Source organism: Manihot esculenta, chromosome 17, assembly GCF_001659605.2.
Source record: "Manihot esculenta cultivar AM560-2 chromosome 17, M.esculenta_v8, whole genome shotgun sequence".
NCBI classification, from domain to species: Eukaryota; Viridiplantae; Streptophyta; class Magnoliopsida; order Malpighiales; family Euphorbiaceae; genus Manihot; species Manihot esculenta.
In genome coordinates, this window is record NC_035177.2 from 28,649,846 (window position 1) to 28,677,257 (window position 27,412).

Below are 27,412 nucleotides of genomic sequence, written 5' to 3' on the forward strand. Positions count from 1 at the left end.
CCAAGGTGAGGTGCTCGGTCGGATGAAGCCCTTTTCTACCAGTTCTTGCAACTGTTCCTTCAATTCTTTCAACTCGGCTGGAGCCATCCTGTAGGGAGGGATAGAGATCGGTCGGGTTCCAGGCATCAGTTCTATCTCGAACTCTATCTCCCTAGCAGGTGGTAAACCTGACAGTTCGTCTGGGAAGACGTTTAGAAACTCTCTGACCACTGACACCGAGGCGGGCTCTCTAACCTGACTGCTAAGCTCTCTCACATGAGCTAAATACCCCTGACATCCCTTCCTAAGCAACCTACGAGCCTGAAGAGCTGATATCAGACCTCTAGGTGTACCCCTCCTGTCTCCCCTGAAGACAACCTCTGACTCATCCTGACCTCTGAACCTGACTACCTTGTCCCTGCAGTCCAAGGTAGCACCATGGGTAGATAACCAGTCCATCCCTAGAATGACGTCAAAATCTGTCAAGTCTAGAACCACAAGGTCGGCGGATAGGCATCTTCCCTCAACAAAGACTGGACTGTACTGGCAGACTGACTCTGCCACTGATGGGTCACACTTGGGTCCACTGACCCAGAGAGGACACTCTAACTCAGAGATCATCAACCCCAACCTCTGGACGGCTCTCGGAGCAATAAAAGAATGAGATGCACCAGGGTCCATCAAGGCATACACATCTGAACAACCAATGACTAAGTTACCTGCCACCACGGTGTTAGATGCATCTGTCTCCTGTTGAGTCATCGTGAAGATCCGTGCTGGAGCTGATGGACCTTCACCTCTGAAACCCGCTGAAGAAGAGGCTGCTCCTCTCCCTCTACCTCTGCCACTGGCCTGAGTCACGGCTGGAGCTGCTGACTGAGCCACACTACCAGAAGCTGTCTGCTGAGACTGTGCTCCAAAAGCTGCCCTAGGGCACTCCCGAGCCATGTGTCCCTTTTGCCCGCATCTGAAGCAGGCTGCTGTCCCAGCCCGGCAAACTCCCCTGTGTGGCCTACCACACTTTGCACAAACTGCATTATCCGCACCAGAGCTCGAGCCACTCCCTAGTTCCAGACTGGACTTGACCTTGTTCCAAAACTTGTTCTTCTTCGACTTCTTGGTGGTACTGCTCCACCTCTTGCTGCCTGAAGCTGCTGCACTAAAAGAAGAAGAGCCTGGGGTCTTAGAACCAGAAGGCTGTGCCACTGACTGCTTAACTGTCCCTTGAACGATGGCACTGGCCTCCATTTTCCGGGCCATATCCACTATGGCATGGAAGCTCTCCCTATCTGCTGACTGGATCAAGGAGGAATATCTGGAGTGGAGTTTCATGATATACCTCATTGACCTTTTCTGGTCCGAGTCAAGATTTTGCCCTGCAAATGGCAACAGCTCCAAGAATCTGTCTGTGAACTCCTCTACACTCATCTCATCAGTCTGCCTCAACTGCTCAAACTCTATCATCTTCAGCTCCCTTGAACTATCTAGGAAAGCCCATCCTGCAAACTCGTTTGCAAACTCTTTCCAAGACATGCTGTCCACCCTCGGGTTCACATAATTCTTGAACCACTATCGTGCCTTTTTGCACTTAAGCGTGAACCCGGCCATCTGAATGGCTCTACTGTCATCAGCCCCAATCTCATCTATGATCACCTTAACCCTTTCAAGATACACAAATGGGTCATCCCCTTTTTCATACTGAGGAGCACCCAGTTTCATGTAGTCGGTCATCTTGACCTTGCTCCCACTGGCTGAGCTAGGTCTAAAAGGTTGAGTAACTGGGGCTGCTGGTTCTGTAGGTGGTGGAGGTGGTGCAACATTTTCTGAGGTAGGGTTTGTTGGGTTTGGATAGTAAGGTGGGGGTGGATACATTGGGTATTGGAAATATGGTGGGTAGTAGGGTGGGTATGGCATCTGTGTGGGATAAGGGGTGAAGCTAGGGTAATCCAATGTACCTCCCATCGAATACCCGGGATTTTGTGAGAAGTGTGGGTAGTGGGGTGGCTGAACAAATCCCGAGGCCTGAGTGCCTCCTTGGGACTCTCCCATTCCCTCTTCTGACATGCTAACTCCCAAACTGCCATCCCTCCTTTGCTCTACATCCATATCATCCCCCATGTCTTCTGACATTCCTCCCTGAACTGTTCCCCTCACTGATCTGCTCCTACCCAGATCCAGAGACCTTCTAGGGTCTCTTACTACTCTTTCTCTGTTAGACCTACTAGACATTGCCCTAGGCAATGTAGGAGGACAGGCGCTCATGCCCTCATCCTCAGGTGGTACTCCAGTCAATCGTGCAGATCGACGAGTTCCTCTCATCCTGTTTTCTGAAAGGCAGCACATAACAAGCAAACATTAGCATCATATGGTTCATGTGGGCACACATGAACCCTCATCACATACATCACATATCATTAATGCACATGCATATAATCATGGCATTTCACATCATCATGCAACACAGGACTCCACATCCTATCCTAGTGGACATGATCTTCCTATTGTGCTTGACCTGCTATAACATCTATGAGCCCAACACTCTAGGTCCGACCATATGAACCTAGGGCTCTGATACCATTCTGTAACGACCCGAAAATCAGACCGCTACCGGCACTAGGATCCAGGTCGACTTAAGGCCGCCGGGACCCGTAGCAAGCCTAACATGCATCCTGTGAACCTGATTAATCCCATACATGATCAACAACATACATAAAAATTAAAAACTTTTCTTTCATTCATTTTCTCATACACCAACTCAACCTGTGCATGCACTGAACATAAACATAATCATAAACATTGGCCCCTCTGTGGGACCTCATCAATGCCCCCCAATGGGTGGCATAACATATGTTGAGTTGGTTTACATAAGCATTACAAAACATCTAAGATCATGTATTAAAAGGGATACCATACACATAGGGTCAAGCACAATCTCTAATCCTCAATGTCATTACATTACATAACTATTCACAACTTTACAACATCTTACAATTTATCATGTCCACTTTCTATTTATTACAAACACATGACTTTACTCTTCTTGACTTCTCTGTCTAGCCCGTACCTGCAAGCCTGGGGGTTAAGGGAGAGGGGTGAGCTACAAGAGCCCAGTGAGCAGAATAATAAAACATTTAAAATATATGATAACATGAAATGCATCACATCACAGCTAATCACATCAAGGATGAATTTGTCACCAATAGTCCTCTACATGGTCCAACTGTGCCAGGGGCGTAGAATGGGCCTCACTGGTCTTTCTCTTACATACTCATAACATAGCATAACATAACATTCCAACTGTGCCAGGGGCGTAGAATGGGCCTCACTGGTCTTCCGTATCGTATCATCATCATATCATAACCTATGAGGACTAAAGGATCATTCAACATTCATCCGCATCATCAACATATTATGCAATGCAACATATTCGTGAGTTCTAATGCAAGCACCCTATTATATCTTATGGCATTCATGATGCGTGAATCATGCTAAAACTGGTTTATTTATTTAAAAGCATAAGAGTTATTCCACTCACCTCTGGCTGAAGCTCTACTGACTCAGAAGCAGCTGAACTCACTGCTGGGGTCCTCGGTTCCTCGGGTCCGAACCTACACAGGTGGACTCAAATGAGGGACCAAACATACATGAACATAACTCTAAACTACTCCCCAAAAACCCCCTAGAACAACTCAAAACATCCATGCAAAAACATGCAAAGGAAGGCTGGACAGGACACTTTCGGCGGCAGGTTCGGCGGCCGAAAGTCCCTCTGGAGCCGAAAGTCCCTCTGGAGCCGAAAGTCAGGCAGGTTCGGCGGCACCTTCGGCGGCCGAAACTCCCAGACAGAGGCGAAACTCATGCATGTTCGGCGGCACTTTCGGCGGCCGAAACTCTCAGACAGAGACGAAAGTCTCCTTTCGGAGGCAAGCTTCGGCAGCCGAATGCTGCCTCCACAAGAGGGTTCGGCGGCCGAAAGTCCTTTCGGCTGCCGAACCTGGTTTCTCCCGAAGGGCAGAAACTTGGTTCAAACATGCACAAATGCCTCAAACTCATGCCATCATGCATATAGCTCAACCAAAACATGCATACAAGCTCCTAGGGGTCTCAAACTACCTTAAACCCCAACTACAACACATCAAACAACACAAATCCAACATACATTGCTCAAAACATAACATAAACTCAAAAACCTAACTATAAGCTAAACATGCATTCTACCCCATAGATCTTCATAAAACTTACTTAAAACATGGAATGAGTTCAAGATCGACCCTTACCTCTTGAAGATCGAGAGAGAGACAACCTAAACTCGAAGATGGGAGAGATTTGAGTTCTTGAACCTCAAAGCTCCAAAACTTGCTCAAAACTTGAAAATCTTCAAAACAAGATGAAAACTCGTGAAAAACTTGAAAGATTTGAAGGAAGAACTCAAAGATTGGTGAGGGACGGCGGAGAGCTCACCTTGGCCGACAATGGGGAGAAAAACTCGCCCGTTTTCGGCTAAGGGACCCTTTTATAGTGGCTGGCCAGGCCACGTTCGGGGGCCGAACGTGCCTCCGCATGCATGCCATGTTCGGCGGCCGAACCTGGACTTCCCTCACTTATGCCTTCGGGGGCCTAAGGCACACCCGAAATGCCTGCATGTTCGGCGGCCGAACTTGAGGTTCGGCGACCGAACCTGGGTTTTCCTCCAAGGTTGTTTTCATACAAAACTCATTTTCCTTTTTACTTAAAAGCATCAAATACATTAAAACATTTTATGAAAACATGGTTTTACCCTTCTAGAGGTCTCCGACATCCGAGATTCCACCGGACGGTAGGAATTTCGGTACCGGAGTCTAGCCGGGTATTACAATAAAACCCAAACCCAAATGGCTCTTCTTCTTCGTCTTCTTCTTCTTCTTCTTCTTCTTCTTCTTCTTCTTCTTCTTCTTCTTCCTACCCTTTCTGCAACTTCTTCTTCTTCTTCTTCTTCTTCTTCCTACCCTTTCTGCAACTGGAGAAAACATGAAAGAGAATAAAAATAGGGATTTTACATTGAGAGAATGGTATTTTTGGAAAAAATTATACCTTTGACTCTTTGATCAAACGGTTTAAATGGACGGAAGGACTATGAATTTGGACGGAAAAGAAAGTGAGGGACTTAAGTGTTGGGTCGCCAAAATAGAAGGATAGAAGTGTTAATTATGTTAAATTTCAGAGACTAAAACGTAATTTTTTCAAATTTTTATTGTGTTTTTTAAAATTAAGAAATTGACTAAGTTTTCATTTCTCTCCTTTTCTTTTTTTAATTTGTTTTTTGTGAATTCTAACTTGCCATCCTCACACGCACGCACACACAGAATCACGAGCACTTTGGGTGGCCTATATAAAAGCCAAGATAGTATTAGCATAGACTTTATCGGCTTTTAGGGAGGGGATTTCATATTATATTAATGGTTTGATTTCCTCACAGGTAAGCCAAAAGGTGCAAGCATGAGCATGACCAGCCAAGTTGGGATATTGAATTGTGGAAGTGGTTTCTGTTGAGTGGCAAAGAAATGGCACATCACATGTTCGACAAAATTTCTGTTAGGATGCCTTAGAACTGCAAGTTTCAACCGTTTTTTTATTTTCATTGCGAAGACGATGGATTGTAAATTCTTGTTCTTGGGTCTGCGTCCAGTGGTGCCATTGCAAAGTAATTTTTATTGGAAAAGCAGGATACCCTTAACTTTGATTGCACATTCCAATAGAAAAGCACACTACAGAAAGAAGCTACCCAAAAACCTTCGGTCTCCGCGACGATATAAGCTTCCTCCTGATTTTGGGGTTAATTTGTTCCTGAAAAAACCCACCACTGGTGGTGACCCCTCGCAAACGGATCCTGTTCTGGACGATAATGGTTATTTATCTCAAGAGGAAGAAGAGGAAATAGCGGGGCATAATGATGATATTGTTTGGGAAGCAGATGAGATTGAAGCAATATCCTCTCTTTTTCAAGGGAGGATCCCTCAGAAGCCTGGAAAGTTGAATAGAGAAAGACCTCTCCCACTTTCACTTCCTTACAAACTGAGACCTCTGGGACTTCCTACTCCGAAGAGACACATTAAAAATGTTAGTCCATGGGTAGTTTCTTCGCGGGACACTATATGCAAGCGTGTTTACAAAAATCCAACATTTCTTGTCAGTTTAGCCAAGGAAATTAAGCGCCTTAATCCAGATGATGATGTATCTGTAGTTCTAAATGATTGTGCCCGTTTCTTGCGTAAAGGGTCCTTGTCATTAACAATTCGAGAGCTGGGTCATATGAGTCTTCCAGAGCGAGCTCTACAGACCTTCTGTTGGGCTCAGAAACAACCTCATCTTTTCCCTGATGATCGGATTTTGGCTTCCACTGTTGAGGTTTTGGCAAGGAATCAAGACTTAAAATTCCCATTCGACTTTCAAAAGTTCACTAGTTTTGCAAGTCGAGGTGTGATTGAGGCAATGATTAGGGGCTTCATTCGTGGTAGAAGCTTAAAACTGGCTTGGAACCTTCTCTCGGTAGCCACCCAGGACAAAAGAATGTTAGACCCCAACATATATGCAAAATTAATATTGGAGTTTGGAAAGAACCCTGATAAACACATGCTTGTGGAGCAGTTGTTGTATGAGCTTGGGGAAAGAGAAAATTTGAATTTAAGCCATCAGGATTGCACTGCTATAATGAAGGTTCTCGTCAGGCTTAAAAAATTTGAGTTAGCTAATAGTCTGTTCCATTGGTTTAAACTATCGGGTCGCGAGCCAAGTGTTGTTATGTACACTACTCTGATTCACAGCTACTATTCTGAGAATAAATTCAGGCAGGCGTTAACTGTGGTGTGGGAAATGGAGGGATCAAATTGTCTCTTTGATCTCCCCGCTTATCGTGTTGTTATCAAGCTGTTTGTTGCCTTGAATGATCTCTCGAGGGCTGTGAGATATTTTTCAAAACTTAAGGAAGCGGGTTTCTCTCCAACTTACGACATATATAGGGACTTGATTACAGTTTATATGGTTTATGGGAGGCTGGCAAAGTGTAAGGAGATCTGGAACGAAGCAGAGATGGCGGGATTCAAGTTGGATGAGAAAATGAAGTCAGAATTACTGCAACTTGAAAGAGAAACAATGTAAAGTTTCTGAACTATTTTGGACCTTTGAAATCAATAATCCCTATGCATGAACTGTAAAATTGTCACTTGTGTAAATCCAAACAAATGTTTGTTGACATGCCACATGCACATGGATATATTTGTATTCAAAATGAGAAACTGAGTTCATATGGAAGTAAAATTGTTGATGCTTTGTTGCTGTTATCAGAATATGCTGTGGATTGGACGCTAAAACAAAAAAGCAGTGGATTTTTATTTTGTAATGGTGGAGTCCTTCGGACAATTTGTAGGAATAATTCCAATGCGATTTAGTTGTGCATGAATGAGTTCATAAAATCTTGTCAATACTTTCTGCATGCAAAGTGTTTTTGTTCTCTATAAATATCGTTCTTCTTGTGTTCCTGATTGTTATTGTTTATCCATTCAATTGTACAACTTGGGGTGACAATCTGTTGTTGAAGTTTGAGAGTATCTTACCTTCCTTGGATTTCGTGGAGATTGAAAAACATAAGATGTTATGCACATACATATTTGACAGCTGTTTGTGGTGATATTCCGAAAATAGGATTGTTTAGTTCAGATGATTATTAAATACATGCTTTTATCTGCCAACCTTCATTGACAGAATAAATCAATCAAACATGAACATGCATACATATGGTAAACGGATGAGTCATCCCTTATTTAGGCTCTAGTGCTCACTAAGACTGTCTCAAGACAGCTTTTGAAATATAATACTTCACAGGTTAAACCCATTGAGCTGACGAGCCTTTTTCACCAGTGCCTCAGCAAATTCCTTGGGACTCTTTGGACTCTATGATGTTGCATAGAACAAAATAAGGTTCCAAGTGCCAATGTGACCACCAATCGGATGAGTGTGTGATTGTAGAAAAATGTCATCTTGATTAGTAATTATGTATAATCATGATAAGTGGTTTGTAATTTTTTGTAAGATAATGGTGTAAATTAGAAGATTTATCACGACAGAACTGTTTATATTTCCTTGGGACTCTTGTTTATCTGTTGGCCTGCAAATCAACAGACCATACGGAACAAAAAGAAAACTCAAAACCCATTAATACAGAAACTTGCCTGTTGTGATACTCATCTCTGTTTTGCAAGAGAAGCAAAGGGTAGAGAGGGCGAGATTCCAAAATAAACGCAGCTACGCACATTGTTGAACTCTGTAATGGGTGTTTGAGCTTTATACCTGTGTTATGCTAGCTAGCTAGCAAGCAATAAATCATAAGGGCCAATAAGAAATGGATAATTGTAAAGAAAAAAGGGGAAACAGAAGCTTTATCTCTCTGCGTTTTAAACAAACTGGTGGCTGCAGGTTTAGTAAGAAAGTATACTTAGCAGTAAAATTAAGATAAATAATGATTAATAAGGTTATTAGTTTAATGATGTTGATAATTAAATTGACACAAAGACATAATATAACTTATGAGCTGCACAACAGAAGGTAGCCCTCTCCCTTTCTACTAGAATGATAAATATTTCAGGAGTTGGGAGTTCCTATACCTTGATGGTGAAAGAAAAACCAATCAGACTATTTCTTGATCTTACTGTAAAAATAACCGTCCAAACTGGAATTCACTAGTAAATTGGAGTGGTGCTATATTTGAAATAAGAATTATATTGAAGTGGATTGGCACTTATAAATTTAAGTTTAAATTGTACTTTAAAAAAGAAGAATTGAATAATAAATTTTATAAAAATCAAATTGAATCAAAATTATAGTAATGAGATAAGTTAATGGTATTAAAGAAAAATATTAGCATACTATTGTGATTTGTTGCCCTCATTGGAGAAAAATGATCTCATGTTCTGATGAAAAATAAACATACAGATTCAAAGATGGTGCATTAAACTATGAATCTAGAAAAATTAGATTTTTATCTTTGTAAATAACGACAGTTCTTCAGTTTTTACAGGTATCTAAGTAACTAACTAACACACATCAATCTATCAAGAGTTGAAGAAACCTAACAAACAAGCATCAAAATCACAAATAATTGACCGCAGCAGTCAGCATAATCATCACAGGCTTCAACTCCGGTCTTTCGCTAATACAACAACACATTGTTGGGTGAGGTTAGGTTAATTTGGTTTAGTCGGCTGAAAACTTCTCGCTGAAATACTAAATATTTGATTGTCTCCTCTACGCCTTACCCAACAACGGCCTCGCCGATTGCCCACATAAAAGCTTGGAAAAGATAAAGAAAAGAGACACCCAGAACCTACATTATCGTATATCCAAGAAATTTTGCTCCTTTTACACTCTTTCCACTTCTTTCTTGTTGCTTTCTTTGCATCTATTTTGCTTTTTATTTCTCTCTCTTTTTCCTTCTATGTGACTTTTTCTCAAGCACTTGTATGCATTTCCAGTAACCACAGTATCGAGCTGTTTTATTCTCATAGGAAAAAGTAGAAAAAAAACAAAAGAAAGTGGGTTGTTTGAATGATCATAGGATAAGGGAAAAGAATCCGGTACAATGGAGGTAGCAGAGCTGGAGTTGGAGAGGAGGAGCCGGTTCTTGAATAGTTTGATAGAGAAGAAGAAAGCTAAAGAACAGCAAGAGCAATACGACAGGCTTAATGTAAGTGTTAGAGCTTCTGATATGCCCATTCCTTTGCAGACTCGAGCTTTTAAGTGTGCTCGTGAGCAGCTTGACTCCATGCCTGGAAAGCTCCACAGCAAACGTCTAGCTCTTGCACTTAAGAAGGTTACAAATCTTTTGTTTATTAAATGATATGCCTCCTTTCGTTTCCTTCATTTTCCTTATTCTGATATTCATTTGATTATGCAAGCTTAAAGAAATGGGTATGCTTGTTTGTGATCATTTATTGGTATCTGATAAGTTTTGCTAGCAAGTGATCCTGTTGAATTAGGCGTTGAAATGAAACTGCATTAAGAATTGTTTTTTGGGGATTCTTTATTGGAGAACTTTATTTGCTTCGATGCTTCTGGGCAGATATCTTCATTTCATAATGAATCATTTATTGTTTCTATATTAATAAACAAGTCTCGGATGCTTACAGTAGAGGATTATTCATTATTGTGAATATGTCTAAAGGTGGTCCAACTGTGTCAGTGTTTATGTTGGGTTTGAAATTGGAATGGACCAATTGTTCACTTTCACGCGTGTCCTTTGCCCCTTTCTTGTCTAAGATTACTTAGACAATTAGACTCTAAACAATGATGTTTTACAGTTAATCATCCAAAAACATAAGCTTGCAATTCAGTACTTGGATATTGATGTTCATTTTAAAATGTTGAAGCATTTATATGTCCAATGCGCATCATGACACATTCGAGTGAAGGATGGGAGGCCACTACAGTTTGTTCACAAAAGGAAAGACCCTGAAAATGGAAATAGCAAGCATTTTTAATAGTCCAAGTTTGTCACAAGTGTCCCAACAAGCTATCAACTTAGCACAAAATGAGCTTTATTTTGCAGTTGACGTTGGCCTGTAGTTTAGCCTTGAGCAAGCAAGTTGTCCTGTCCATCTAGATTTCTATGTGAAAAGGGTCACAGAAGCAAAACTTCACTAGATTTACCCCTTTGCAGTCTCCTTATGATTTCTGTAAGATCCATATACACCGCTTGGTACTAAGCAAGCATTTTCCACATTGGGAAATTATGGAATTTTATAATATATATAATATCCTAATTAGGAACTACTAAATAATTTGAATTAATAATTTTTAGTTAAATAAAAAATAAATTCAAAAGTTATTTAAACTAATTTTAATAGTCACTATGGGTCAGATATAAGAAGCGATAGACTGAGAAAGTATTTTCCGATAGTATGTATAATATCCTAACTAGAAACTACTAAACAACTGGTCTTTTAGCCGTGCCGATGCAATGTGGACTCACTATGTTAGGAGGGTGCGCTTTAAATATGAATAATCCAACCATTTTTTTTAATCTTCCAGGAATTTGATCAGCATATGGTCCAGCTTGGCATTGCATAGTGGGAGCTAGCTTTGGTTCATATGTTACTCATTCTGTAGGAGGCTTCTTGTATTTTTCAATTGACAAGGTGTACGTCTTACTCTTTAAGACTGCTGTTGATCTTTAGATCATTGATGATTATCTAATTTGAGTGGCACGGTCGTGTAAGTTTTTCTTCATATCATCATTGCCACAGTCGTGGCAGTAGATTTATATATCCAATACCTTTAACCAGCTGATTCCTAATTTTGATCATGAACACTAACATCTTTTAGCTAATGTTAAAATCTTTAAGAATTTGTCTGCTCTGTAAGTTGTTATTGCAATTGCATGATAAGCCTGGACCAAGACAATACAGGGTTTTGCTTTGTAAGCAAGGAAATGTGAAGGCTTTGACTCTTATCCTCCAACCCACTTGCAATTTGCAGTACTATGTGGCTCATTTTGGTCCATACATATAATCTCCTGTATATATTCTCTCTCATTACTTCCCTTTTCCAAATCTGCTTTTTTTTTGCAAGTTATAATCATATAGGAGCTCCATTACCATTTCTGTAGCTTGAGGATATGGAGATTTCACATTTTGAAGAACACCAAAAAGATGAAGCTCTTGGCGTGTCCATGCAGACTCTTCCAATCTTGCCTTCTCTTGATTCCCGTCCCAATTCATCAAACCCACAAGCCGAGCCAGGGCCACCCCACGAGGCTTTGTTCTTCGTCTTGGCTTATCTTCCTGTATATGAGCTTATTAACATGAGTGAAGTTTGCATGTCATTTAGAGATGCAGTCAATAAAGATGTATTGCCGTGGTTGGATATCATCATTGACAGGCCTTTGAGCTCGCGGTTGTCTAATGAAATTCTGTGGGAAATCACTACAAAGGCGAATGGTAGATTGAGAGCTTTGGTTCTCAGGAACTGTCAAAAAATAACTAATGATGGGCTTCAAAGAGTTGCAGAGAAAAATCCTTTTATCACTAAGGTATGCTCATGGAAACCAACTTGATAAATACTTGATTAATTTTGTATTCTTTAAAAAAGTCCAGGCATAACTCACCAAGCAAAAGCTTTCGAATGCTATGAACATTAACGAAATCCTTTACCTTTCTATTGATTCAGCTCCATCTACCAGCATGCACTGGCTTAACCCCTGAGGGAATCATCAGAGCTGTGAATACACTATCCCATCATCAAAACAACTTAAAGAGCTTGCAGATAAATGGTATCTACAACATAAAGAAAGAACATGTTGAAACAATTTTCTCCCATCTTAAAATGAATCCACTGCAACAGAAGCTACCCCCTATCCTGTATCATCACTATAGAAGTTCATCATCAAGAAGCACAGAAAGTGATCGGATAATTGACGTGGGTATCTGTCCGCAATGCAATGAAGTTAGAATGGTTTTTGATTGTCCAAGGGAAACTTGCAGGCAGATGAGAGGCCAGTTGTTTGAAATTTGCAGGGGATGCAACTTCTGCATTCCAAGGTGTGAAGAGTGTGGAGGATGTGTGTGTGCTGAAGAACTAGAGGAGGCTGCATGTCCAGACATATTGTGTTCAAATTGTTGGCTTAATCTTCCAAAATGTAACTATTGCAACAAGCCATATTGCAAGCAACATAGCAACCAGCAGTTCAGCTCTCCAGGTTGCACTGGATTCATTTGTGAAGCATGTCATATGACAGCCCTCGTAGACTCGTGATGCTGTCGAATAATGTATCGCATGCTCTAGTTGTATAGAATTCACTGAAGTTACTTCGTGTTTCAGATGTTCTTATTACACAGTAGTTTAAAACTTCCAGATAAGATTTGTACAAGATCTGCTTAAAGCAAAGGTATAAAAATAACAATCAAGAATATGTTCAAGCAAAGAATGCAATGCTCAATAGGGTAAAAACAATGAAGATGTGATTACAAATTTGTGAGACTCGGATCAAAAAAACTCCAGCAGAATTCTCCTCTGTTCGTGTGGGCAACAGGTAGCTGGAAGAAACAAGAAATCAAATTCTGAACAACCTAACATAATCACCATACTACTGAATAGAATGAACAAGTCATGAATCCTGTTCAAAGAATACAACCATGTCACCCTAATAGTTACAAAAAAATCCAAGCAATCCTTTTGGATGGTTTTGTACAAGAACAAATGACCATACTCATGTTAGAACATAGAACTACATCCTGCCACCCCTTATACTCCTATCCAAGAGGACCAAAATTGGGAATGCTGCAAGTTGTACAAGAGAATTGAAACCAAAATTTCCAAATGACTGGCATCCGAGATTTGCACGTCATACAAACATCCAGTTTTACAAGAAAACTGTACTCGTTAGCAAAGCACCTATCACAGAGATTGTGAAAGGATCCACATTATGGATATGTAGTGGAGGGCTGTCAGAACTTGTTGAATTGGAAGATGGGGCAAGTGATGTGGTATTTGTCAAGGTGCCATTTCTCCCAGAGCTACACGCAAAACACAAGCAGAGAGAAGAAATTTCAGCAAAACATTCTGGGAAATTATGGAAGCAGAGTTTGAAATTGAGAGACAGAACAGTAAATTAGATAGAAGATGACAAGAAACGTGGGAAAGTATTAGACAGAAGGTTATATTTAAAAGCTATAATTAATACCTTCCAGGAAATTTACAAGAACCATGACCTGCACCAGTGAAACAATATTAGTGATTCTACAGTCAGCAAGCAATGCTGGCAATCAATAATTAAATGCACCGTGAGACCTCTACTCGCAAATATCTAACGGAAAAATACCCATCTAGCAATCATGTTCTCAAAAAGCATTAAAAAAAGAAAATTCCAACTTGTTTGGCAAAAGGAACAAAATTCTCTAATACTTGGACAAAAGCCACAACTCTCTAGAGCAATTCAACAAGGAGTTCCGCCCACATTCATGACAGGCCACTCAAAGGCCAGGTTTTCTCCATTGTTTTTCAGTTAGATGCATAAAGGTTTTTCTGCTAGATGCTTCTTGTTAATGCTCATAAATCAATTACCAACTAATTGTATACAAATCTTTCTTGTAGGAAATATAAATTCTTACTTGGGTCAGTGGTAGTGATGGTAGCCACCCCTTTAAAATCACAGGTCCCTGGAGACTTGGCCATCGACTGGAAATAAGCATTAAAGGCATATGTTGAATGTGCAACCACATTGTCTGGCTCATAACATTGTTGGCCTTGCAATAAAGGCGAGCAATCGACTTTTCCTGGTCCACAAGCCCAGTCCAGTGCTGCCTGTAGCATCTTTGGGTCAGAACCCTCCTTCGCAACACAAAACGTCTGGTTTGTAGTGTCATTTGCCAACACAGTACCAGCACCTGTCAAGTGCAAGACATAAACTGGAACTCCATTGGCATTAAAAAGTCCCCAGTTCTTCTCAGAAACCGGTCCAGGTCTTGAATCCTCATTATAAAGCTCATAAATATAAGTACTAACTGCAATCCCTGGATGTTTGGGAGTGCCAGTGTTATTAAGGACATGCCTAATTAAGTTACTGTTGTAAGTGTTTGCATTGTCAATTGTCGCATCTGGCTCATTGGAGTCACCTTTGGAGGGCCAACCAGACTCAGTAACAACAATGGGGACATTGGTGAAGTTTAGATAGGACATTGCAAAATATGCCGCATCAACTACAGCATCAAATACATTTGTGTAGTGAAGAAGCGTGTTAGCATCCACAGCTTCCTTGTTAGGAGGGAGGGGACGAAAAAGCGCATAGTCCAAAGGGATCACACCATTTGATTGCATGTAATCATAATACGGATATACATTTAGCATGAAGTATGACCTAGTTGACTGCAAAAATTTCATCAAGGGAACCATGACTGGGTCCCATGAGCGATTAAAGAAAGCTTGGGAAGGAGGAAAGGAGTCTAGGATGATAGAAGAAGAGTGTGGAGTAGAAACTTTAATTTGGCCATCAAGATTAGATGCAACAAGGGCAGAGTGGATGAACTTTAGGGCAGAGACTAAGACTGGGGCAGCATTTGGGAGGGTGGTTAGAACTTCGGATCCAACTGCTATGGCAGTAATGTTGGTGGCAGGAACATGGGCTATTACATTGCGAGCAACCCAGTTAGCTGCAGTAGCATTGGATTGACCAATCCCAAGGAGCTGCTCATTAGGAACAGAAACTGTTACACGGATGCCTGTGTTGGCAAGTGCGAGCAGCATGGCTCGATCAGCATCATAGAGCCTGACATGTCTGATATTCTGAGCCTTAAGAAGGGCCACCACCTGAGTTGGGCTTGGCATGTCTGATACGGCAGTACCAACATTGACACCGATGAAAGAATCTGGAATAAGTGATTAAAGTGTAAGAATTTTGACAAGCATATGTTTCTCGTTTGATGGAATATAGCTCATCTTCATGGTAAATCAAAAGCATCAATGGCTTGATCACAAAAGCTGGCAAAACTAGTTTGAATCAGACAAACAAGTTTTTAACAGGAGAGAAACCAAAGCATTCAAGAAAGGCAAGCATTTGACATAAAGAGATAAAATATACAAGCACGGAGAAGCCATTTCCATATAGACAGCTGGTCCCCAAAGATTTGTAGCATTAAACCTTAGTTGAACACCTTCAATGCAATCCCAATGACTATAGGTATTCAAACAAATTATAACCCATAATAAGACATCAAGCAATAATAGTAAGCATGAATATGCACCAATCCAGGAAAACAATAAAAAGGGCCCTGAAACTGAAACTGAAAAGGACAAAAAGGGGGGAAACTAGAATAGCTATACTTATATTCTTTGCTTCTCTACCACCATTTCAAAACAAGGTTTTCTACAGTGAAGGAAAGATACTATCATTCCAGAGCTTACATACAAATCTATGACTTCAATTATCAAAACCTATGAGCCAAGAATTCTTAAATAAATGGTTCTGTTCCTTGTTACGTACAACAGATAAAGTTACTTCAAGGTAGTTGCTGTCATTTTGGTGACACATGACACAGTTTATGTTGAATTTGCCCCCTTGTCTGCTCATAGTTGAAGGCTTATGCACTTAGGCCAAGAATATCAACATTAAAAAATTCCTGCCAGAAATAACTGGATATTCAGAGGGATTTTTTGTTTAGGTCGATGGATAGGGGGATAGGAGTCGATCCTAGTCCTGCGAGGATTAACTCCAAATGCCTTGCCAACCCGACTAAAAGATTCTCTTTCCTTGTCTAGCAGTTTTCCACTGAAAGATTTGCAATAAAGTAAAGCAAGATTGTGACTTTAAATTCAAACCATTACTGCTGCTGCTTTTAGCTAAAATGTAAATTAGGAACCTAATCTATCATTTAGAACTTCAATAATTAATGATTGTTTTATTAGAAACTTCACTCTAAGCTCAATATTGCGAGACAAAGAAATAGCAGATACAGAATATTAAGAGAAAAAAAAAAAAAGAACTGCTCAGATTCGATACAAGACCCTCCCCTCTTATGGAAAACAAACCCAGATGGTGAAGCACATCAATGCACATAAAGAAATCAACTTAGAATGAAAGATAAGGCAAGCAGAAAAAGCAAGAAAAACATGCAAAATAGAAGAATGATTCGGCACACAAAAGTTAAATATCAAAATTTTCTTATTAGAATAGAGCAAACACATGGAAATGACAACTGTTTGGAATCATCTGAACACATAGTTATAAACAAAAACGAACCAAACCCACAAAGAGAAACAGCCGAGTCCTGTTAAAAAGTTATAAAAAAAAAAAAACATATGAAAGCCACTAAACTCAGATTGAAAAGCTTACCTTCGTCAGCAGAAACCGCAGAGGCTACCAATAACAAGAGCAAGAGCACCACAGCCATAGAATCTTTTCTTACAGGCACTCAATATTCAAAAAACGTAAAACCCAGAAAAAGAAATCTATAGATTAAACCAGAAAACAGGAAAGAGGGGGGAAAAAAGAGAGAACGAAAACAAATAATCAATCTCGAGTGAAAGAAAGTGGAGAGAGAAAAGGTAGCTCCTTTTGAGGTCTCGGTGGGAAGCGAAACAGAAACAAGTGTTTTTGAACTAGTGTAATAGTTCTTCAAGAACTAAACACAACAAAAGGAACGCTTCAAGCTTGGTTTGTGATTTATGACAGATCCGCGAAGAAGAGTTATGGGATTTTCCTGTTCTGTTTTATTTCTGTAGGGAGCACAAGAGACAGCGCCCTATACTTTTCAGTGATTCAGACATCCTACGGCTGAAATTAACACGAAGGTGCATGGCAAGAAATGAGGAGTACCGCAGAGGAAAATTCCTTATAATTGTCTGGGAGCCCTCAGGCTTTTTTAATGCAGAGGGAACAGAGAAGAGAGGACTTGTCTGGTCATGGTCTACGAGGATGGTTTCAGTGCTGACGTGGAAGGAAAGCTGGATTCAATCAACGGTCATATTCTAGTTTCCGGATGCTTGTATTTTAATGTTTTTTTTTTTTTTGTTATCTTTGGTCTGGAATGGTGTAGCCCCCACAAAGAATAATGCTTACGTGTTTATCTGTATTTTGCTGTTTGGATCCTACGAAAATGTTACCTGCAAAGTGCCAACCTTAGTAGCTATCGACCATATGGATTGCGACTGTTTTTGGTAAGAGGAACTTATGCTCTCGTACCTATGCTTGGATTTTGTTAAAAGATAACTGGAGTCCATAATGGGGTTGTAGACTCGAACAGCTGATGCAGGCCAAATTACAAAAGTTCCACACAAATAAAGCCCAAGATCTAGCAACAAAATAAACCATGAGCTAGAGAACAATGTGGAGGTCATCGGCCAGTTCTGCTCATTGCGGGCAGTGGCCTGGCCTGGCCCTGCCGGGACGAGGAAGCAAAGCTCTTCCATATTTGTATGCAACGGCAACAGCAAGTATCAGCAGTATTACAAAGATCATCCTCCATTCCGTGAATGAGAAAAGCCCTCAGAAGCCCAAAATCCTGGAGATCTCTTCCATATTTATAATCCAGATATAGTTTTTTTTTATGATCCTGTAATAATTACAAAATTTTATAATACGTGCCTACTAGTATTAAGTTTATCAGGATTATCATTTTATTTTATATGCTCATTAAGATCTCTTTGAAATTTATTAAATATTTATTAGCAAAAATGATATAATCAAATGTGGCAAATATTGAAAGTAGATAAAATTAAATCTCCTTATAATTTGTTAAACATCTATTATTAACACTTCTATAATCAAGCATGCATAAACTTTAAAGAAGATAAACATTGTAAGTAAAATGAAATTAAACGTCTATAACAATAATAATAACAATTATTACTATTATTGTTATATACCTTAAACTTGTTTAATTCTATTTGCTTTTTTTTCTTTTTTCTGCCACTTTAAGTTGGAGAAAGTTACCCATCCCTAGTCTACTTCCCTCTATTCCATAATATATATATATTGTTAGAAGAATTAACTTATACTCACTCTCCTTATTTATAACTTTACTCCTAACTTTATATTGTCGTATGCTGTTGATTCTATAATCAATTTTCTAGCTTGAGCCGAACTCATTAAAATAAATCTCATTTCATTACCATCATCGTTGAAAATGTAACGATTTAAAAATCGAATCACTATCGTGCTAGAATTTATACCGATTTAAGTTTGCTGAAAATTGTAGCAAATTCACTATACATCCTACAATATATTAAAAATCCCATCAAATGCTCTAGTTTAGTCATTGTTGCATACCTCTATTAGGTTCAAACATAATTTAAACTTAGAATTTTTACATAAACAGATCATTAACAAAGGGATCATAAAAGAAAAATCTGGGCAAAGTATAAATCTAAACCATAATATATTACATATTCACAACTATACTATTACAAACAAGTTATACCATAGAATATTTATAACCTCCCGAGCTAGCATTGGTCCTACAAACCTGAGATTAGAGAAAAAGGATAAGTTACTAGAGTTTAGTGAGTATAAATATAACATACAACAGTTTAATAAGATATATGATCATATAAATACGTCATAATACAAACAATTCACATCAGGATGGACTTGTCACCAGTAATCCTCTATAATTTCAATAGTGCTCGGCCTATAATGGACGGCGCTCTTCAGGACTTTCTCTTAAATATAACATAATATATCAATAGTGTCAGGAGTGTAGAATGGGCACCCTAGTATGTCTCTTGTATAGTGCCAAGGGCAGGCATAGAATGGGCTCCGACCTAGACTTTCGTATCCATCATAATATATCATAACATGCTCGAGGGCTAGTGGGTCGTCCAACATCCAACCACAATTGAAACAGTCCATCCCAAACTGACCCAAATAACTTTTGGACCCACTTTCCACTTGGCCTAAAATGGTTAACCCAACTTATTTAGTAGTTTCGTGCTAGCTATTATATACAATTCCGATTTGGTGTAAACCGCCGATATGGGACACGGTACAAGCAAGCAGCTGAATCTTACGCTCTCCCCTACTAAATTTGTGACATCCTCGTTGCAACTGAATCAGACACAATTGCTAAATTAGAACCGGACCCTTGGATATTATGGTTTGCTAGTACCTCGGGCGGCTCCACCTCGTCTCACACGGGTAGCCCTTTCCTCGCAGGTCCACTAACTCTGCACAATTTGTCTGACCCAATGTGGCTTTGATACCAATTGAAACAGTCCAGCCCAAACTGACCCAAATAACTTTTGGACCCACTTTCCACTTAGCTCAAAATGGTTAACCCAAGTTATTTAATAGTTTTGTGCTAGCTAAAATATACAATTCTGATTTGCCGTAAACCGCTGATATGGGACGCAGTATAAGCAAGCAGTTGAATCTTACAACAATAATAATTAATTATAAAATATACCATATTCATGAATTCTAATGCAAAACAACCGAATCATATACACATGGCATTCGTGATGCATAAGCATGCTTAAAACGTTTGATTTCTTAAAATTAATAGTTTAGTTTAATTCTACTAATCTCTAGTTGACGCAAGTTTGGCTTTGAAGCAGTTGTCTCTTTGCTAGCCTCTGCTATCTCCTAAGTCTGATCCTACACAGATGAACTTAAATGATGGACCAAACATGGCTTTTATAACTCTTAAACTACCCCAAGAAACCCCCTAAAAGCATATAAGAAAGCATGAAGTAAACTAACTGAAAACGGGTAGACAGGAGACTTTTGGCAACAGGTTTGGCATAATAAAGTCTCCTTACAGATATAAAAGTCAAACTTTCGGAGGTAAGTTAGGCAGCCTGAAGAGCAGCCTTTACAGGCAAGTTCGGCGGCCAAACATGGATTCTTCTGCAATGCAAAACCTGATTCTGTCTTAGCCAACAACCCTCAAAACGCAGCCAAACTCACATGCAACAACTTAAAACCACTCTAAAACAACCTAGGAGCCTCTAAGCAACTAGAAAACCCCCTAAAAAGTAACATGCAAGCAATCTAGAACATCAATATTAAAGATTCAAAACAAAAACCATAACCTTTGTATGCAACTACTCTAACTGCCCAAAACTTTATGAAAATAGATTGCAACTTAATCAAAATAATAGGATTTTAAAAGCACAACTTACCTCTTAGGGAAACAACAACCACAACAAGAAGGAATTTGGAGAAGAGGGAGAAATGAGCTCCGAAGGCCTAAATGCCAAAAACTTCAAAACCCAAGCTTCATTCTTCAAAACCAAAGATAAAAATCCATGAGAAAAACTACTTAAATGATGAATTTGTGAAGGAAAAGGGCAATAGACTCACCTCTACTCGAAATGGAGAAAAATCTTTCTTCCTTATGAGTTGAGACTTTTTTTATAGGTGAGTCTGTCAACTAATGTTCGGCGGCTAAACCTAGGAGGTTCGACAGCCAAACACTATTTTTTAACACATTTTTAAAATAATTAAAATTCATTTTATAAAAATCAATTCTACCCTTATAAAGTTTTCGGTTCCAAAATTCTAATGGAGATTTCGTCGAAAAGTTAAAATTATGAGACTAGAGTTTAGCCGAATATTACAAAAAAGACCCTCTAAACCTATCTAAAAATATAAGACATGACCTACCAAGTAATGTTGAAGAAATTTATTTTCGATTGGCTTCCATTTCTTCAAAGCTCTTATTATGGACTTGCAACAAATTACCAATCCTTGAGATTAGGTGAATTGATTGTAAAATGGTTTCATCAACTCAAGTCTCAACCATGAAGAGTCTCTCTTGTTACTTTTCATAGGTGGTCTTGCTCTACTTTTTTCATTCCTAATTCTCCTAATTTTGCATGATTAAATCTTGTGTGTTTAAATTTTTATTAGTTTAATGGTGATGCAATTACTGGTGGCATTAAACGGAATGAAGATGATTATGAGCTATAAGTGAAAATGGGTAGACAATGATGTAGTTACCTGATAACATAATAATGATGGACCCTTGAGATTGGGACGCGTGTATAAGAAAGGAAAAGGGTCTACACCAGAGCATCCAGTCTGACCACCTTGCGGAAGGACCACCCATCATAGAATACAGGTCAGACCTCCTACCTTTTCGACCTCACCTATGCTTGAAGCAAGCAAGCCGACCTCGTTAAGACACGCAGATTCTCACTAGGGTCATAATTATGCACACAACAGGACTGACAGACAAGACATGAATGATGGATTGGGTATGGGTGAAGCGGCTCAGCATTTATTAGGCAACTGCTTGCCATAAATGAGCTGCCTAACACTTTTGCCATAACACTTCACCATCGCATCTGATAGGACAATCCGTCAAAATGCCTCAAAACAGTAAATGTATTAATACCCCTAACCTTCAACTTACCATATAAGACAGTGAGCCATTTGCAGATCCTAAAAGGTATAGAAGATTAGTTGGCAAGCTGAATTATTTGACGGTGACTCATCCTGATATTGCATATTCAGTGAGTATGGTAAGTCAGTTTATGCCCTCCCCTACTATTACCTAGTGGGATGCTTTGGGACAGATTCTTTGTTACCTTAAAGAGGCCCCATGACGAGACCTATTCTATGGTAACCATGGGCACTCAAATATTGAATGTTTTTCTGATGCTGATTAGGAATGCTCGAAGGTTGATAGGAAGTCAATTACTGAATGTTGTGTTTTTGTGGGAGGTAACCTGGTCTCATGGAAAAGTAAGAAGCAAAATGTGGTCTCCCATTCTAATAGCGAATCTGAATATCGAGCTATGGCACAAGTCGTTTGTGAAGTCTTTGGGTGCGTTAATAATTAGAAGAAGTTGGGTTCACAAATTCGGTGCCTGTTAAGTTGTGGTGTGATAATCAAGCAGCTATCCACATTGTCTTCAATCCAGTATTTCATGGGAGGACTAAACACATCGAGATTGATTGTCATTTTGTTCGTGAGAAGGTCCAACAAAAGATAATATCAATAGGACATATTCGAACTGGAGAACAACTAGGAGATATCTTCACTAAAGCTTTAAATGGGACTTGAGTTGATTATATATGTAACAAGTTGGGCATGATTAACATCTATACTCCAACTTGAGGGGGAGTGTTATAGATTATAAAAAGTAAATATGTTAATATAGGAAGTAAATATTGATAGATATATCAGTTGCTTAATCTTAGAGATTGTATTATCATAGCCTTGGTAGCCCCTCATTGATCTCTTGAGTCTGGCCTCCTTACCCTTGCCTTTGCCCGCTTTATTCAAAGAAGGTTTTCTCAGATTGGAGGAAGATGAAGTCTCCTTCCGATAGGAGATCAGCTTGGATTCCTTTACTAGCCGCCTCTTTTTTCCTGTCATCCCAGAGGCAATGGTGGCCAACTCCTAAGTGAGACAAAAATTCTTCCGTTTCAAGCCTCCCCTTATGACTGTGCGGTTGTCGAAGCCGGTCAAAAATAACCTTTTTGGTTATCCGCAATTTTACAACTGTAGATAGTGGCAAAATGATCGAATCCACAGGGAATTGATACTTACTTATTTTCTCAATTAAGACCAAGTAAATAAATAGACAATAAAAGTAAATTGGGGGGTTTTGAGGTTTGATGACTAAACTAGAATTAAAAATAGCAAAGTAAAGCAAATAATTAAGTAAAGAGAATTCAATAATGAGAGAAAGCCTAGTTGAAGAGTTGGATCCACTTTAGTTGTTGGGATTGATCATTGATGCTTATATCCTTTTATTTGACTCAATAAATTAGTTATGGAGGTGGAAGACGCTTCTCACCTCCATATCCCTCCTTACGCATAGGTTAATTAGGGAACGTCCTCTAATTAACCACTAATCAACAAGTTGCCAAGGAACGTCCTTGGATCTTTGGCATCTAACAACTGTTAATTGTATTAAGAAATAGAGAGACCTAATTCTAGCTACCCAAACGTATGGTGAAATTGCTAGATTATGCAATTTTCTAGGTTTTTACACCAAGGGTTACTTGTGTTTGAATAATTCAAGCAATTACGGACTTCAAACCATCCAAACTAACAAATTATCACTTTGCACTCAAGAATCAATGGGCCCTATTGATCTAAATAACAAAGCAACAATAGAATTTAGCATCAAATTGCATAAATATTGATAAATAAAATATTAACATAATATGTTCAGATCTCCCAATCCATAAACAACTAAAGTTTCACCTAATCTTCAACTAGAAATAAGGGTTTCAGCCACTCATGGCTGAAACAAACATAAAAGAAAAGAAAGAAAGCAAGAAAAAGGAAGAAGAAAGGCCGGCTAGGGGCGCGCGGCTGCTGGAGAAGTTCCTGCCGAAGATGTTGATGAGAGATGATCAAAAGATAATTTCTTTGCTGGTTTGCATGCCCTTTTATAGCTTGAAGAGGTTGCCCTAGGTTTCCTTGTTGAGATGAGACTCCTTTTCCTATTTGAACTCATGGAGGACATTTGTGTCTTTTTGATAATTGGCTTTCTAATTATGTAGGAGAGACTGCTGAGGTGTATTAATGAGTTGCTGAGCTGTCCCACGTGGTTGGAGTGAAAAAGGACTCTTGATGACTTGGTCTCCAAGTTTGGCGAATCTGTTGTCTGCTGGTTGCTGGTGCTGTTTGCCTGAGTTGTGTGGGCAAACAGACTGGGCAAGCGTCTGTCATCTCTGCTGTCTGCGTGCTGTTCCTTTGTTTGCCTAGGTTGTGCGGGCAAACGGAGCGGGCTGACAGGCTGTCTTGCCTGCTGTCTGTGCATTGTTTCTGCCTTGGTCCGCTGTTTGCCCAGTTTGCTTGGGCAAACAATCTGGTCAGTCAGCAATTCATTCTTCTCTTCATTTCAGCTTCACTTTGGTTTGAGCAAACAAATTGGGCAAACCATGCTTGTTCTCTTTTGCCCTCTTTTGGGCAGATTTAAGGTCATTTTTACCAAATTACCATTTTACTCCATTTTCTGCAAAATAATATCAAAACCACAAAATTAGGTAGAAAATGTGTAAATTAACATAAATAACAATATAGAAAATGAGTCTAAATTTGGCTTTATCACCTTACCTTCTTAATAGGAGAAGACTTGTCCGGGCTGACCACTGCCCTCACTATAGTAACCTTCGAATTTTCCCCAAGAATAGAGGTGTCCTCAATAGCCGCGGGAATAACATCAACCTGATCGAAACCGACCAAAGCCAACTCCATACTGGCCTCAGTGGGAGGTAGAATAGGCACAACCTGAGTTGGCACGGGCTCTACCCCTAACATCTCAGTGACCACATCCATGGTCTTTTGAGTCTTGAAAGACTCCATAGCTTTCCAAATAGCATCATGGTTGAGGAAAAAATTCTCGGGAGTCGAAATGTCCTCCATCAGAATGATAGAAGCTGCAAAAACACTAGAACAAGTAAAAACACAAAGCAGTGAAATCGATAGAGAAGCAAAAATAAAGGAATAGTCATATACCAGCAACATAACATCCCTCCTGTGGGCGAATATTCAGACATTTGAAAACATCGTATTTAAAGGGAAAGGAAGAGATTTAGATAAAATACAACTACTCCCACTCAGAAAGAAAGGGGAAAGTATAGCAAAAGGTGTCCACGGACCCCATCCTAGCTCTAAACCCCAGTCAAAGCCCCCTTTGGCTTCGACTATGGCAAAACTATCCATCCAATGCTTGATGGAATCCTTGTGGTTAGTGAAAATGGACAAACCACTTCGACTACAGAAACTCAAGAATCAATTATTAACCTTTAAAATTATGAAAAAAAGTCGTAAACAAATTTAAAGAAGGGGAAAAACTCAAGACCTAACACATCGCCCCAAAGGCATTCATGAACAAAATTGAATTTGGGGTCAGCATTTGAGGAGTGACGCAGTAAAACCTAAAAATAGAATGGACAACCTCGAAAAAGGGAAAAGAAAGACCGTAGTTAATATATTTTAAATAAAAAGCCTCCTCTATGATTAGGCATCCACTAGGTTAGGAGGAGGAGGCTAGAAAAATAGACAATCTATTTGTTTAGATTTGAAGCCTGAATATAATGGGTATCCATGAAAAGGAATGATCGATGAAAAGTTTTCCAGAGAGAAGTAGGAGTTACCCTAAAAATAATTTTTTCGACCGAGAGAATGGCAGAGGGGCCATTGAAAAAGAAGCACGTACCTCATGAGATTCGAAAAACTTAAAAGAAGAAGGAAAAAGCAAGAGGAACTCTAAGAAATAGCGAACAGAGACAACAAGAACAACAGTAATGTCGAAAGTGAGAAAACGAAGATGGAGGCTTGATTTTATACCCCAATCCAAGCATTTATAAGCTTTCAAAAAATTGCGTTTCGAAAACCCAAACAGCAACTGTCATCAAGACGCCTCTAGAAGGATGTGCATACATATCACGCATACTTATGACAATGCTTCGTAAATCAAAAGGAGTTAATGGATGTACATTTGGCAATGAAAGCGCTTCGAATTGCTCCTCTAATCATCATAAATAACAATTGGGGAAGCGAAAGGGCATCTGATAATATAATAATGATGGACCCCTTGAGATCGTAACGTGTGTACAATAAAGGTGAAGGGTCCACACCAACATATCCGGTCCGACCACTTTGCAGAAGGACCACTCGTTATAGTATGCAAGTCAGACCTCCTACCTCTTCGATCTTACCCATACTCGGAGCAAGTAGGCCTACCTCTTTAAGGTACATAGATTCCCACTATGATCATAATTGTGCATACAACAGGACTGGCGGACAAAACATGAGTGATGAACTGGATATGGGTGAAGCAGCTCAGCATTTATTAGCCGACTGCCTGCCATAAATGAGCTGTCTGACACTTCTGCCACAACACTTCACCGTCACATCCGATAGGACAATCCATTAGAACGCTCCAAAATAGTAAATGCATTAATACCCCTGAACTAATCATGTGGAGGCAGAGAGAAAAAAAGAAAAACAAGATCCTAAAAGCGCTCAACTTTCCAAAAGTCGAAAAAACTAGTCCGATCCACGATCGATTCTCAACTACCCATTTAGATTTATTAAATTCCTCGTAAATCAAACCCTTTAGTCATGTGTCATCATCTCTTAACCTCATCGGATCGCAGACATATCATTACCAATGTAAAATTTGCAATGGTCTATATATGTTATAAAGAGGCAAAATAATGATATTTGGTCATTTGCACAACAATACATCAATTTAAAGGTTTTAACAATAAAGTACATCCATTTGAGTAAATAAAACTTAAATCTCAACCATGAAGAGTCTCCCTCTTTACTTCTTACAGCTGGCCTTGCTTTTCTTTTTTCATTCCTCATTCTCTTGTATGTTTTTTTCATCTTAGTTTTCAATATCGGATACAACTTTGCACGAATAATTTTGTGCGTTTAAATTTTTATTAGTTTAATGGTGATGTAATTATTGGTGGCATTAAAGAGAGTGAAGATAATTACAAGATTTAAATAGAAATGGGTAGACAATGATGAGTTACATTGCAAGTTTTGCATGGGTGACGCGTGTTAATAAAAGGCAAAATAATGATACTTGCCTGCTTTATCGTGTAATTTACACAGACAACACATCAATTTAAAAGTTGTAAAGTATATTAGTTCAAGTGAAAAAAAACTCAAGTCTCAATAATGAAGAGTCTCTCTCGTTACTTCTCATGGTTGGCCTTGCTTTGCTTTTTTCATTCCTGGTTGTCCCAATTTTGCATGATCAATTAAATCTTGTTTTTTTTTTTCATCATAGTTTTCAATTTCAGATGCAACCTTGCATGATTAAATCTTGTGTATTTAAATTTTTATTGTTTTAATGGTAATGCAACAACCGATGGCATTAAAGGGGATGAAGACAATTACGGGCTATAAATGAAAATGGGTAGACAATGAGGCAGTTACCAATGCATGCTTTGCATGGACAACGCGTGTTTATAGAAACGGCGAAATAA

General features: G+C 39.3%; 3 protein-coding genes across 4 annotated transcripts; 2 read left to right on the top strand and 1 right to left on the bottom strand.

The window, feature by feature from the left end:
- Positions 1–5,303: 5,303 nt before the first annotated feature.
- LOC110604455 (pentatricopeptide repeat-containing protein At2g01860) lies at positions 5,304–11,650 on the top strand. The gene is made up of 2 exons (XM_043952488.1): positions 5,304–9,820; positions 11,038–11,650. Exon 1 carries the CDS (start codon positions 5,608–5,610, stop codon positions 7,111–7,113), a length of 1,506 nt encoding a protein of 501 aa, XP_043808423.1. The 5' UTR covers positions 5,304–5,607; the 3' UTR covers positions 7,114–9,820; positions 11,038–11,650.
- Positions 11,624–12,759, top strand: LOC110605288 (F-box protein SKIP28). The gene is made up of 2 exons (XM_021743736.2): positions 11,624–12,037; positions 12,175–12,759. Exons 1-2 carry the CDS (start codon positions 11,624–11,626, stop codon positions 12,757–12,759), a joined length of 999 nt encoding a protein of 332 aa, XP_021599428.1.
- Positions 12,760–12,917: 158 nt separating this feature from the next.
- LOC110605287 (glucan endo-1,3-beta-glucosidase 3) lies at positions 12,918–17,302 on the bottom strand. 2 transcript variants are annotated; one of them, XM_021743731.2, is made up of 4 exons: positions 16,832–17,299; positions 14,115–15,368; positions 13,688–13,715; positions 12,918–13,520 (listed from the first exon to the last, which is right to left on the bottom strand). In XM_021743731.2, the coding sequence occupies exons 1-4, from the start codon at positions 16,887–16,889 to the stop codon at positions 13,367–13,369; spliced, it is 1,494 nt and encodes a 497-aa protein (XP_021599423.1). In that variant the 5' UTR covers positions 16,890–17,299; the 3' UTR covers positions 12,918–13,366. The 2 variants fall into 2 exon arrangements, with proteins under 2 accessions (XP_021599423.1, XP_021599424.1); XM_021743732.2 differs by lacking the exon at positions 13,688–13,715 and having other exon boundaries at positions 13,360–13,520; positions 16,832–17,302.
- Positions 17,303–27,412: the final 10,110 nt, after the last annotated feature.